We start from the raw sequence: 15,356 nt of genomic DNA, 5'->3' as shown, positions 1-15,356 counted from the left end.
AACTTTCAGATCAACGCAGTAACATGTTTGTTTTCTTGTCACAGCCATCGCCTGATACTCCCTCCCCCTCCAAAGACAGAATGAGGAGGATTGAAGCACTATAGGAGATTTTGTGATCCTGATTTCGGGGATGAAAATTCACCACATTGGAAAGACAACAGAATTCTCTTCCTGAATATAATATGTGCTAGTGGGCACCCCATGATCATAATTAAACCCAGATCCCTGTTCCCCTCATCCCCCACATGAGATCCTACACAGAGGAAGCTAGCATATCCGGGGTCACTGTCACCTTCCAAGTTGATTTGGCATGGGTCTTAAAGAACCAAAATAAGAAGAAATGTTTTAAAGTTCCATGGTAAGTAATAGTCTTGCTAATTGTCGTGGTTTAACCTTGTTAGGTTAAATTGAATGCACGCACACACACAACCTCAAAGTCAAATATATTCCACTGTTGCTAAGAGCTTTTGAGAAGGAAACTTAGAAAATGCTGTTTATTTTTAGCAACTGATTTAACAATAGGCTTGTACATAAGTTCTAGATTCTCGACAATAGAGAATAAAAAAACTTTCTAATTTCTTGATTGTATTTCAAATTAAAAACCAATATCCTGTTGTCCAGATCAGCATTTGATATCTCCCAGAAATCAAGACAAAAATCCAACTTGAGAAAGTAATTACCTTCTGCCTTAACCCATCCTTTGGATGGGTTTCATCACCATTTATACAAGTAAAAAGCTAGAATGCAAAGTTTTATTATTTGAGGTCTAAAATCTAAAACTCTTATGAGAAGGAAAGGATATATATACTTATTTGATCATGTATTTTTGTAAGAAACACAGCCACATACACCACATGATTAAAAATACACCAACATAAACAAATGTCTATATATATCTCCTGTGTAACCAGTCTGCATTTCTGGACAGCTGTCTCTGCTGAGACACCGGTACATTAACAAAGATTTCATACAGAAACACAACAGCATTTTGTGTGTCGTCCGTGTCCCGTCCCCCCCCCGAGGACTAGCTCCAATCCTGGAAGAGGCTGAACACAATTCAGCTGCCTAGTGTTGGCTGCAACCTTCAGTGTCTTTCGGGAGCAAACTTCATCCTTTTGCCCATTAAATACCTGCTGCTCAGCAAAGTTATGTACTGATTTTGAATTTATGTACCTAAAAATATCACACAGTCAAATCTTCACGTTCCATGCCTTTTCCACCTCCAACTTTTTGTTCATATTCACACTTATGTTTTGTAACTCACTGCTAAAAATAAGAATTTTGAGTGGCAGTAATTCAAAGAAATTTATGTACAAAAAAGACAAAGGAGATTCTCATCCAATATTTTATCCAAAAGGAGACCGAAAACTTCCACCTAATGATCTGCATTAAGCCAACAGCTTAATGGCTTACTTAAGACTACAATTTAAATAAATCTTTCTATTTCATATCTTACTGATCAATTGTACTATGTGTAACATCTTGTATCCAGTCTGACTTAGACCAGATTCAGCACTGAAACACCAGATTTCATACTGCCTTCTCTTAAACTGAAGAGAGGTCTACTGTCAGATATATCAATGCCTGCTTAGGAACTTGCAAACCCTGATCACTCCTGTTCATTTTCACATTGGTAAATAAATTGAGATTCTTTAGGCTTTTTATTTCTACATGTAACTATATACCACTACCATTTCTCTTTTGGCATGTGTTAACATACGCAATGCTAGATGTGCACATTTGTGACATTTAATAGTGTATTCTGAAACAATGCTCAGACAGCAATTTTTAACATCTATTTTCCTATTTTTCATTGTTTTCAATTTTGAGAAACTAACTCCTTTAATTCCCAATTGTCATTTATATTTTGGGGTATGCACACCTTCTATTCAGCTAGCACATGCTTAAAAACTGGATCATGATCACTTGTTCCTAGGCAACCATCGATTTCTTCCAAAAATTTCCGTAAGAGAAGACCAGAGAAGCTTTAAAACAATCACATGTACTTTCCAGAAAAAATAACATTTCTCTCCAAAGAAACAAGTTTCCAGGGAAAAAATAAGAAAGTTTTCAGATTTATTGTATTTCATGTTGTTAAAAACATCCCCTACTAAGTGAGGCAAAAAAACCTGACTTTCAATTACAGAAAATTTACTTTTAGTGTATGGCTCCATATGGTTAGAGAAAGGCAAACAGATGTCGGGAAGAATGTGTACTTTTCTATTAAAATAAAACACAGTTAAAAATATTTTTGGCATTAAAAAAGTTGTATAATATTCTTCTGGGCTTGTTCATTTCCTGTGCGCTATTCTTTATGTTTGCATTTTCTGTAAAATTTTAAAATCTAGATAAGAATAAACTAGATTCTCATTATCACAGCTACTAAGGGCTACACAGCTGTAGTTTCAGAGTGATCTGGTCCATTCTGCATAAAACCAAAACTAAACCCAAATCAGAACAAGCATCTGCATCAGGTAAATATTTTTAAATAGAACAAAACAAAAAGGACCACAGATAAAGGGGAAGCAATCGGGAAGCTACATTTGTACAGCTTAGGCTTGTACAGAAGACCGGGTACTAGAGAAGGGGATAAAACGGATCATATCAATCCCAGCCTCAACTTTACAGAGTAAATCCAAAACACAGTATTTGATTCTTTATTTGTGCAGAAACATCCACTTTGTTAACTTAACTCTCATTGAGACTCAGGTTTTGCATTAATGGTCTGTTAATAACTTCAAACCAAGACAGATTTTTATGTACTTACCATATGTTCCATGCAAATGCTGATTTCTCCATCACTGTAAAAAGCTCCATAAAAGCCCACTATGTATGGAGAGTTGCACTCATGTAGAACTTGCAGCTCACGAATGATCTGGTTTCGAATAGCTGGCTTGATCTCTAGGTGAATTAACTGTAAAAGAATCCACTCTTATTATTTTCTTAGTGGCAAAGCGCCATTCAGAAGGAACAGGTTGTTCAGAGAGGTTTTCAATACCTAGCTGGATAAGGCCCTGAGTAGCCTGCTCTGATCTTGTAACTGACTGCTTTGAGAAGGAGGTTGTACTACATCACCTCCTGAGGCCCCTTCCAACCAGAATAATTCTATGACTTACCTGTAAAATAATCCATCCTTATTTTCATAGTGGCAAAAGGAAAACACTACAATACAGCATGAGAAAGTTAGAACATCAGCACCCTTGAAAAGGTGGGATTTCTGTCTCTTCACAGAATATTTCTCTATCAGAAACTTTGTTCCAGCACATTTTCTTCACTTATCTGTTTTTTATGCATAGATCAGAAACTGAAGCTCTATGTTGAGGAAAAGCCATGAACAAATGCCTTAAGCAAATGTGTTAAAGACATCCTGACTCAGAAGCAGCTGCTGAAAAATATCTGCACAGGTGTTTGTAAAGCATTAATGGAAGGAATGAGCTGAACTTCAAATTAAAAACTCTCCACACTGAATCTAAATCTAAAGAGGAGATTACATAAAATACTTTGTTCCACTAGTCTGTTTATCTCATACAACACCAGAAGTGTATTTCTTTTGTGAAAGAAGACTGAGACACACTATGGAAATTTTAGTCAATATACAAAAGAAAAATTGCAAGCATCTCAGCTGCATCCAATATTAATGAATTGGGGTAAAGTTTCCTGTGAAAGCCACTGTAGGTAAAAAAAAAATCAATTAAATTGATTTAGTTCAAGTAAACCTCAGTGATTTGTCTATTTCATAATTCTCACACCTCAGAAGTGGGCATTTTTCTTTGCTTCTCTCCAAACTGTCAGCGTACTGACCATGGTTTGTTTATTAAAGCCAGCACATGCACATTTTCCTTTAGTTTTGCTGAAGGTGACAGCATGCTCTTGCTAAAAAAAGAAGTACCTGAAGTCTTTCAACTTCTCAATTTAAAAAAAATGGAAGTTTTCAGTGTAGGGGATATGGGATTTGAGCATAACCTGTACTTTATCCTTCTCAAAGGTTAGGTTATGTTTCCCATGAACCTCAGTAGCCTCCCTGCCATCTCACCCACTGCAGTACAACAGCCTATGTCCTGACACACTGCCTCATAACAAGTGCCACTCATGCAAAGAGCTTCCCTCCTGGAGGAAAGAGGCATGAAAAACCCAGACAGAAATAATCAGGCAGTATCAGAGACACATTTCCCTTACTGTATTTGGTTCCCAGGGACATTGAGAAAGTGAGAGCTCCTCACATAAACCAAAATGAAAACATTGAGCTATTTCAGTTAAAAAACCCCTCAGTTCTCTTACAAACAAGGTCACAACTGCTATTGGTTGTAAAGCATAAAGCTGAATCATTGATAAATACTCTCGCCAGAAGGACAAGTACCCTTCTGCACAGAAGCCACCTGCACCCCGTGATTAAACTATAAAACAGGAGATGTCACTGTACTCCAATGCATTCCCTCATCCTCAGTTTGAGTTCTCATTTTTTCCAGTGTCACTCAGAGGCAGCTGTGAAGGAAGATCTTAGGACAGGTGATATCTTTTCCATTCCTTTAAACTTATGGCCCAGAATACAGGATATTGTCACTTTTTCCTCATTTATACCTTTCAGTACCTTCTTTTAGGTCTTCTACTCATTAGAAAGTCCACTACATTTTCTTTGAAAGATATATACCCAGCTGAAAAGATCCTATTTGTCAAAATAGGAAAAGCAAAACATGAAAAAAGGGGGAATGAATGACTATCATTGCTAACACCTGGGACACCTTCTGAAAATCTGGGAAGCTTAGGATAAGCACATGCAACCTTTCTTTGTTTTTGAAAGACATCAACTTCTCTGAAAGCACTGGCATTAGTCTCTTTTTTGTGCCAACACCACTCACTTCTCTAAATAAAGTCACTGTATTTCATCAGAAACAACCTCCTTAATAAAAATCATCCTTAAGTTCCTATTTTTGAGGTACTCACCTTTCTTGCCATTATGAGACCAGAAGGCTTGTGAGATACTTTGAAGACCACACCACCATTTCCTGCTCCCAGCTCACTGATCTTCTCAAAGTCATCATCCTTCAGCTCTCCAACTTTTTGTTTCTGGGTAAGGAAAGCTTCAAGGCGCTTTCGTTGCTGTTCATCCAACTCTAGTTCTTCCAGCTTCTTCTGAAGTGCTTCCAAATTTGTCCTGTACGACAGAGAAAGAATAGATTATTATTATTAAGCTGTTTGAGCTTACCCAGCAGCGTTGCAAGAGGAAGAGCAGTAGACCACTGTGGTCAGAGATTAAACGCACTACATTCTTGCACCTACATACATTATCTAAAAGGACCCAACTTCTACAGTCATCCCCACGAGACATATATTAGTAGAACTTAATTAAGGACACAGTATTTTGTTCCAGATAAAATAATGATGTAAATACAAACAGATACCCGGTTTCCCCATCTTTGAGGTTCTGTCCAAATTCATGCATTTAAGTTGCACTACCTACAGGAGTGGCTTAATGACTCAGCATTTACAATCAAAGATCTCATGAATTGCAGCACAATGCTATTTTTAGTTTCGCATTTTCAGGGATTGTGTTGTAATTTCCTACGGAGTTTGTCTACATGTTTTATCTACTGATTTTCACATAACTATATAACTAATAATTAATTCAGAAGCTTCTTATTTAGATCTCAGTAGAGTTAGCAAGTGCAACCAAACATGCATTAAAAACATGGCCACTGGAAACAAAAGCCTTTTTATTTTTTAGTTTAACTGGGGCAAAGAAACAGACCAAAGATTTTAAGCTTACTTTTTCTCTTACTTAAGGGGAACATTTAATAGAAACCTAGGTTTAACATCATTAAACAATACAAAATAGAAATACAAAACTTTAAATAGTGGTTAAATTTGGGACTACAGGCAGAAGTTCAGTTTCCCAGGAAGATTCTTTTTTAATAGCTTAACTTCAGATCCCATGAAAACACTTCAATTCCAATAACGTGACAACTTAAAAGCTCATTTAAAATTTCCCACTTCCAACTGCAATAGTAAGTTGCTGCAAGAGTAAATATTTAACAGCAAATACCTGTTTTGCTTAGCCAAATCTAATGCAATGTTCCCAGGGAATGCAGTGTTGCTAGGATGAAAAGTTTGAGGAACTGGATCTACTTCAGAGCCTAAACCACTTCCCATTTAAAAAAAGAGATTAGATTTCACCAATAATCAAGAAAACTATTCATCACTTCTAAAATGCCCACTTTCAAAAGATGCTGTACAAAAAAACATTCTCCGAATGCCCAGCATGGTGCTGGTCAGTTGAGGAGATACAAGGTTGATTCTCCAAGAAGCAACAAACAATCCCCAGACTCAACGGAAAGATAGAATTCTAAGATGAAACCCTCTACTCATTCAATAGAGAGCCTGCACTTCATGGCAGGATAATCATCTTGGTTTGACTATACGTAAGGTTTAATCGAGGCAAATAAAAATATAAATATTCACAGCTCCTCCTTACTACACAATCACTCTGAAAGTTTAAGTGATGACACACTCCTACTTCATTTATCAGTTTAAACACGTTAGACAGGATGGAATTGCTTAAGCTAACTTCGGAAGCAATAATTCTTAGAAGAGTTAAATACAGGAAATGGAATGAGATCTTTGATGGAAAGGTGAGTTCTGTTCAGTCTGTTATTTTGACATTTTAACAGCCCAAGCATAAGATTACCAGGCAACACTTGTGAGCAAGTTTCACAGAACACTCACCCTGGGTAAAGGTAATTTGGCAATGCTGCTCAAAACCAGAACAGTCTTACATAGAAAATTTCTATGTACTTATTCTATTGTAGTTATACTACCATAAGTGTCTCTTGCCTTGATATAAAAATTTCATTCTGGTGCAGATAGTTCATTTTCAGCCTATCCTACACAGAGAAACATACTCTTATTTCTGTCCTCCTACCATGCTTTATATCAGTGTAACCATACTGGAATACAATCCTACAAACATCCAAAGTATCCACAATGAGAAATTTCCCTGTGCAGAAATCTAATTTCTAAAATGTAAACCAGAAAGCAAATTAATCACTGGATTTTTTTTGCCCCGCAACTGTGCCCAGTAAAGGAAACAAAACCCAGCCTGAAGTCAAAGTAACATGTCTTTTCTAGACTGCAGCTGAACTTAGCTCTTCTTACACTACGAACGCAAGATAAAAATCGGAGCAAACCTAAGCACCTCTTACTTTCCTACAGTAAACTGCAGAACAATGAATGCTGGACACAAACTCTGGATTTTACCCTAGAAGGTAACTGTTGTGAGAAGACAGAACTCATACCTACACTGACAAACCCTGCCAGTACGGATGGCACTCTGATACACTCTGCACGTCAGCCTGCCTGGCCAAGCAGAGAACACTCTGCTTGCTCAGGTGGTTTGCTCTTGTAGTGGGCTTGAACAGCAGCAAGCTTTCTGTCTTGACAGATACATAAAATCAGGGTTTTTTTTTGTTTGTTTGTTTTTATTGAGCAGCATGTTAAACATCAGTATTTTTAGGAAGTACAGGTTATTTTTTATTCTATAAAACCCTACAGAACTAGTAGAAATGGTATTTTTGGGGCCGCTTACCAAAATAGGATCCTTCAAATATTTCTTTATATTAGAAGCAGAGCAACTTTACAGTTCATGTTTTGTCATTAAAAAACTTTTTCATAGTGCCTTTTACCCTATGCTTATATCAAAATCATGACTGACCAGAAAAATACGGCCTACAAATATTAAGACAGTTTTATTGGATATGACTTTTGCAGAGACAGATCCCTTATTCCTTATCACTGCTTTAAAGAAGTCAGGACCACACGAGCTCAGCATCCACTACCTGGATCTCTCTTTCAAAAGAAGCCAGAACAATTTAGAGTGTACAAAAGAATTTGAAGGAACATCCAAATAACAGCAAGAGTTTTGTTGAATTAACTTAAACATCTCTGAAAAACAAATATATCAAACTCCTAAACATAATATTTTAATGTTGAATACCCTTTTGACATAGAGGGTCAGGTTTTCATAGGAGCTCAGCAAGCAACACAGACTATAAAGTCTGCATACGGACTTCATGAGAACATGGAACCAAAATCCCCCCCAAAAAATCTGACCTTAACAGGAAATTTCAGTTTCCTTTGAAATATCTGCTCCAGTAAGCCACAGCAAGAAGTAACCTTTATCTTTATTTACAAGTTTTAAAAAGGAACTTACTGTGATTTTAGGGATTAGTGAAGAAAGCAGGGCTGCTCATTTGGAAAAATAAAGAAACCAGAGACACAGAAACAGGATGTAACATGGCTTTTCTTACTGTTTTGAAGAAAACGGCCATTCATTTTTTTTTTCTCTCAAGCAGAAGAGGTTTTCTGGGTTTGGAGACAACACAGAAATGCTTGAGCACATGACTTGGAGCAGACAAAATGCTAGTGTGATCAAACAAAACACTGTCATGCTGATGCTTTAGTAACAAAAAATTTGCTAGGATAGCATTTATCACATCTGTGTTAGTCTAATATACATCTGTATAAGGCTTTTTTTTTAAATTATATTTTACATTGCTCACTTCATCTCAAACTTCGCATTCACTTAAAATACAGGCATTTCCATGCTTGAAAGTATAAATTATTGTTGAGGTCCTTGCTCAAACACTAGTAGGAAGACTCCAGGAGCTCTCAGATGGAAAAGTATTGATCTCAAATCTCAGCACAGCAGGTTTCTCCCTCTATCTAGAATGCGGCCACCAGCAAAATCACTGGAATGTTCTAAGCTCTTATAGTAAAACCTTCATTACTTGCAGTGACATGCAAGACAATGACAGCAACGAAGTTGTCAGATCTCAATTGAGTTTTTCAGAACCAATTATTTAACTGTAAATTAATCTGAAGACTTTTTGTGAAAGATATTAACCCAAACAACACATTGTCAGAATTACTATTCAGGATGTAACTGTAAGTAACATCTCCAGTTAGTTTTATGATAACTGAATGACAGACAACAGGACAAAACTGAATTCTTTTTTCATGCTGGTCCTTTGCTTGAAGCACTAAATACTAACCAATTTCAAATGTAGAAACTTTTTTAAAAAAGAGTATTTGTGTCATTAAAATTGTTGGTGGTAATCTACTCTCAGTACTTCTAGGAGGCAGAACTTTGATAGCTAACTACTCTAAGAATACTACCCTGACCAGTAACTATGACTGTTATCTGGACCCTCATCACAAAAGCATCACAGCCATGTTGCAGTGCAAAGCACATACAGAAACAGGTGGATAAAGAAATCATTGCATATAAAGTTTTACAAATGAAACTAAACCAATGCTTACAAATAGAGGAGAGGGAATACTTAAGTCAGTTCATCACTAGGACACCATGAAAATGCTAAAGAAGCTTTGGTAGCTAAAAGTAGCAGCATGTTAGCATGCTAACGTCTGCCTCCAGAAGGAGCAGTAGTAGTTACTTAATCTTATATAAAACTTTTATTCAGAGACAAAGATTCCTATTAAAATTCATCACCATTACCTGCTGCAGTCTTGGAGTTGTTTTTTCACTGTCAAAGCGCTATGCCTTTGCCAGGGTTCCATCAAAGCAGGAAATCAAACCACCTCAGTGCTTCACTGTTCCAAGCACTACTCTAAAGCAACAGGTTATCATTTAATTTATTGCTATCAGTTTTAAAGCCAAGCACATACTAAACATACTGCACTAGGGAAAGAATCCAGCTTTCGTAATGTGATCATCTGAATGGAGCTGCAGGGAGGTCAGTGCTGTTTGTTCCTTTTGTTAAAGACACAGTGTAACTTCACAGAACACTATCAATACATACATTCTTCATCAGTTAGCAGAAATGGATAAACACGCTGTATAGCTAGCAGACAGTACCACTGTAAAAAAGTGTATGTCTTAACTGCTGGACTTCAGATACAATTATCACAAGATCTCTCTCTTCCAGACCATATGGAAAGTTAAAATATGCATTCAGTGCAAGTTTTTTGGGGGGGTTGTTTGATTTTCCCCTCCAAGTGCAGCATCAGGTATAAGGTGCTCAAGAGGGGGAATTATGTCTGCCCACACTCAATCAGGTAGGATCCTTGCTATTAAATCAACTTTACTTCTTCCTTCTTGTATGCAAGGAAGTATGCTGACAGTGCAGTGTCCTTCTAGTCACAACAGCACTTCTGCAACCTCAGAAATTTAAAAAGAATGCAGAACAGAACTTAGAGTGCAGTCTCTTACCAAACACAGACAAACACACCCAACCCCCCCTAAACACCAATACAACCTCTGATGTACACAGAGAAAATTCACCTCTACTCTTGCCCATTTACACTTTGCTAAAGTCCTCATTTTAGAGGCCAGAAGACACCTGCAATCTAACATCCTGGGAGAACCCACATCCACCCCTTCTGCAGCCAGTTTGTGGAGGACCACAGAGGCGAGAAAGGTTTTCTGAGGAGAAAAACAGCATGGGATAGTGGGAGCTTTTCCGCCTCAATGACACCTCAACTGTACAGAAGCTCAGCTAAAGGCTTTAAATTGTCTCACCTATCCCAGTATCCCACCTCCCAACAATGGCCAAAAACAGATGCTTAGAAAAAAGTGGACAGCAACACCTCTAGTTACTGCTGGACTAGATGTTTTGTTCTCTGCTTCCCAGAGATGCACATGGTCTCATCCACAAACTCCTGAACAGTCAAGATGGGTTGCAAATACCGTCACTTCACCAGGTTACCAGATCACTTTGAGACTATCATAGTATGTTCCCTTAAGGCTTGGTTGTGGGGTTTTGTTCTAATTTTTTTTCCAAACTAACTTTCTTTTTAAAGGTCAAAACCCCCATGATCTATTACTGCTGTAAACATGAGCATATCACACACAGATGGGCACTGCAGGTGCATGTCAGTGAGTTACAGGATACTGAGCAACCCTGTATTTCCTTGCTCTGATTTCCTACGCACAGATTGGGCAGGGAGGAAGAACAGATTCTTCAGAGTGCTCTCACCCTATATAAAAAGGGCAGAAGGCAAGAAGAGACTTAGCAGCTCATGCTTTTGGGGGCAGCCACCCCAGCAGTGAAGAAAGCACTCCTGGAAGAGATGCATTAGGCATTTTGGAGCGTACTTGCTCTCTTTGAGCCAGTAACGAGAAGAGAAATGCTGCTAATACATAATGTCATAATAAAACCAGAAAGAAATCCTTACTCTTAATTCATACTAATAATACTGCAAATCTTTGAGAATTTATTGTAATTCATAAACTCAAATCAAATCATATACTCAACCTTAAAGGCTACATTAAAGCTGTACTCAACCCTGAAGTCTACTTTAGGGAGAGAAGAAAAACTGTGGTAGAGAAAAAAAGTCTGACAGTCTTTAACAGTAATTTGTCAAATAGTTGTTCAAAGTTATTACTATCAGTTTTGCAAGCTGAACAATTAGTATGAGTGAAAGCATAAAAAAAAGTACATTCACTTTCAGATCTACTGTCACATGAGGATACAGGCTTGGGGGTTGTTTTCCAGAACAGTGACAGTAATGCTTTCCTCAAGCCTACACAACTGTCAATTTAGAGAAGAAAGTAGGCAGTTCACTACATCATTTCCATGAACAACCTCAATCAGAGAGCTGAAATAAAGTATTAAGAACATGAAGACATTCTGCAGTTTTGAAAAGACAGACTACTATTTTGCATGACTATGCCAAACCTGGGCAATAAGACAAATTTTTATTTAACTTTTCCTTTAACAAAGAACAGTTCACAGAATAACACAGAAGATAAAAGTAATTACAGTAGTCTCATAGCTTACGGCATAGGTGTGTCTCTGTCTGGGCTAACTCCAGTGCAGCCTCAAAATCTGCAGTTAAAACAACTCAAAAATATACCAACTCACTATAAGTGCAAGAGTCATGTTTTAGAAAAATACACTTTTCTCAATTCCTCCTTATTTTCAATTCTTGCAACATGTTAGAGGTCCTTCCTAAATCACCCTTATCTTTAGGTGGGATATATGATTACCCAATACACCTGCTTATTTCTAGCATGAGTTTTAACATTTGAAAATACCATTCCACCTCCACAATGCAACAGACACGGCAGGGCATATTTTGAGGTTTAATACTGCCAGAAAAAAAAAAAAACAGTCAGAATAAGAGGCAGACAATTTGATTAAAATCTATTTCTTACTAAAAGGTATGTAAAACAAAACTATTAGAAAAGTATTGTTCTGTGCAAAAAAGTATCCAGCTAGACTAAATCAATATAAGAATTCTAATTTTTCTAAAGCTGAAAGGCATGCATTTTAAAGAAAAGATGTAATAGAACTTCAAGTTTCCTGTTGAGTCTCCAATCAATGGGACAGCTTAACTTCAAAAAACTCCTTTAGGCTGAGCTGTTGGGTAGGAATCTTTGCTTTAAGCTTCCTCCCTCTTTTACTTTAGCCTAACCACTATCCCATTAAACATTTCAGACTATTTTTTCTTAAATAAGCCAAAGCATGCCAAGTTTAAATTGAAGACAGTTCACCAAAGAGAGTAAAGCCACAGATGCAAGCCGTGGCACAAACGGACAGACTGCAGATTCATGCCCTGGCTGCCTCTTCCTACCAGATTTTTTTGCAGCTGTTCCCAGCCACCACTTGGAGTTTCAGCCCTTTATCCAGTGGCAAGGCTAAGGCACTCCTTTCACGTAGTGAGCTCTGTGGCTAAACAATACAACTGGTTTGGGGTTTGTTTTTGTTTTGTTTTTTTTTTTCCTCAGTTAAAAGACTTCCTCGGGACTTACTGTAGCACTGAATTCAAAGTTCACCACAAATAAACTCTGCCATCTCAAATTAAGAAATTCAAGAATCAAATCTCCAGAACCAGAAATTTAAATTCTCAATCTCCCTTTCATAAATATATCTGCACTTACCACTGATTTTTCCTAGCCAGCACTACATACAACCAGAACAAAAGAGCCAGAGGGCAATTAACACTGCCTTATGGACAGAAAAAGGAACCTATGTAGTAGGTATTTAAAACACAACACAGAGGATAAATAGAAGTTATAAAATCCTGATCATCAGCTGACACACGTATTTACACAAGTCCTGCTTTTCCATTGTATTATTTCTCTGAACTTTGGGTTAAATTTAATGATAAAAACAAGGGATAAACATGTGCAATAATAACGGTAACAGTATCTTCACGACTCCCTTATGTGGTAGATACACAGACTGAGAGACACTACAATAATAAAAAAGATGAAGTTACAGTATCCATTTACAAGGCCCATGAAAAAGCCAGGACTAGAATTGAGACTCCTTCTGTGCAAGAGCTGAGCCAGGCATAGAAGCACAGACTTCTTCAAAAGCTGCAGTTAACACATCAAGGACTGGGAAAGAAAATTGCCAGAATGTGCAGATGAAAACATAAAAAACCCAACCCATAACCAGGATTCAGACAGAGTCATGGATGGAAGGTTTAGATCTTTGCCTTATATTTGAAATGGATGGATTGCATAACACAGAACATTTGCCAGTATAGCCATTTAGTGGAAGAAATTAATAATTTTTACTTAATATATGTATAGACTGTACCAATACATATAGAAATACTCACCTGTAAATACACACACATCTCTAACCAGAGTATTCCCCCCCCCCCCAAAAAATGCATTCTGTGATTGTTTTATTTGCTACAATAAATCTGCTGACTCATCTTCCCACCACATTGAAAAACATCCTAGAAAAGCACAGAACAATGCTGAGTTGTAAAAACCATTGAAAGAAAGAAGAGTTGCCAGGAAGTTTCAACAGTTTGTCTTAAAAACCCGAAAGTAGATTTTTAAGATATTTGTTCATCCAAAGATCACACACTGCTGGAATCTCTCTCTCCTAGTTCTCAGCCTGTAAAGTAAAATAATCTGCTTCCATCCTTATTCCTTTTGCATGTGTCACCCAGTCACAGACACCACTGTATACTTCCTTCTGCTGGCGAGGCCACTCAATCCAGGTAAAAGACCATGTCCTCAGCTGCGAGTAGGTAAAAGTTTTGCAGGAATTCACTTTCCTCTTGCTCAGACAAGACTCAGGATGACAACAGCTTCTCAACAGATGTTTGCAAAGAGATACTGAGCAGTGAATTAGTCTTTCCCGGTTGTTCAATTCCTGTGGGCAGTAACTGGCAGAAAGCCTTGCATATTCATTCCAAAGTATAATCAAGATTTTGTCTAAGTAATATTGAACATATATCAAATCAGAAATCATCTGATTGCTAATTTCTAGCAACACGTTAGTAAGTCTTCTAGAGAAAAAATATTCCATTCCTTCCTCTAAAAAAAATAATTTAAAAAAGTATTTGGAATATACTGCTCCCCCAAAAATCAGCAAGCTAGAAACTGATGTTGCCAACTAAGACTGCTTCCTCAGAGACATTTTTGTGTTTTGGCAGTGGAATCCGTACACTTTATAAAGCCCGGTCAATCCCCAGGGCAATGATGGGAGAACAGATGCAGCTGTAAAAAGGGTAACATGGGCAAGAAAGGGGAGGGGCAGGAGGAAGCTTTTTTACTGGAAAATTTAAAACTTAATAATTTAAAGGGAACATCTAGGCTTACCATACATAAGAAAACTCCTTCCTCAGTTCATTTCAGGACTTTCCTCCTATATACATTGAAATATTTAGTCAATATCCACTCAAATATTGAGTATTCCTGATGTATTTCCTGTCTCATGTAAATTCCCCACAATTTTCATGTTTTGTTTAAGCCAGCGCTAAAGCAAAGACCCTTTGCCCAGATTAACAACAGTAGCACTGTTATGCCAAATAAATAATTCAACTACGTATTGCATTTACTTAGTCCCTTTCAATCCTTTTTTTTTTTTTTAATCTTCAGCTACTAGATAACACTGGAAGGTTTCACAGCTAACGTGATCCTCTTGAGGCAGAGACTTGAGACTATTCAATTAAAAGATATGCTACTCAGAAATTGTTGTAATTACTGAATTTCAACATATCTCAATAGTATCTCTCAGGCTCCAAGTATACTGTCACTTAATCCTGCAAAAGCCTGGGCTCTTGCCAAAGGAGGTGGCTCTGCCTCATTCTGCCCCTAGCCATTCATTCTGAAGTAACCAATTCAGATAACAGATCCATTTAAAAGTTAACTAAAAATACTGCACATTTTCAGCCAGATTATTTCTGTGATTAAGTTCACCACGTGGCTATGTCAACGCTGCTGCAAGCATAAGAGGATAGCTCTCCTAGAAAACTAATGTAGGCTTCTTTGGTGGGTAAGTTCTCAGTCAGATCACATACACATCTCTCTAAGAGCTGATAGAAGAAAAGAAGCATCAGGATGATGTGGGCACAGCAAGGAGAGGACTTCTGAA

At 37.4% G+C, this 15,356-nt stretch overlaps 1 protein-coding gene across 1 annotated transcript in view; it reads right to left on the bottom strand.

Moving 5' to 3' along the window:
- MAP2K1 (mitogen-activated protein kinase kinase 1) overlaps window positions 1–15,356 on the bottom strand; it is a 41,482-nt gene that overhangs the window by 18,297 nt on the left and 7,829 nt on the right. The window contains exons 2-3 of the mRNA XM_054836619.1: window positions 4,942–5,152; window positions 2,768–2,914 (exon numbers count right to left, since the gene is read on the bottom strand). Of these exons, the coding sequence (XP_054692594.1) occupies window positions 2,768–2,914; window positions 4,942–5,152 (358 nt within the window). The remainder of the gene's footprint in view (window positions 1–2,767; window positions 2,915–4,941; window positions 5,153–15,356) is intronic.

Source organism: Grus americana, chromosome 10, assembly GCF_028858705.1.
Source record: "Grus americana isolate bGruAme1 chromosome 10, bGruAme1.mat, whole genome shotgun sequence".
NCBI classification, from domain to species: domain Eukaryota; kingdom Metazoa; phylum Chordata; class Aves; order Gruiformes; family Gruidae; genus Grus; species Grus americana.
The sequence above is the reverse complement of the archived record's forward strand: the minus strand, read 5'-3'. Positions and strand labels throughout refer to the sequence as shown.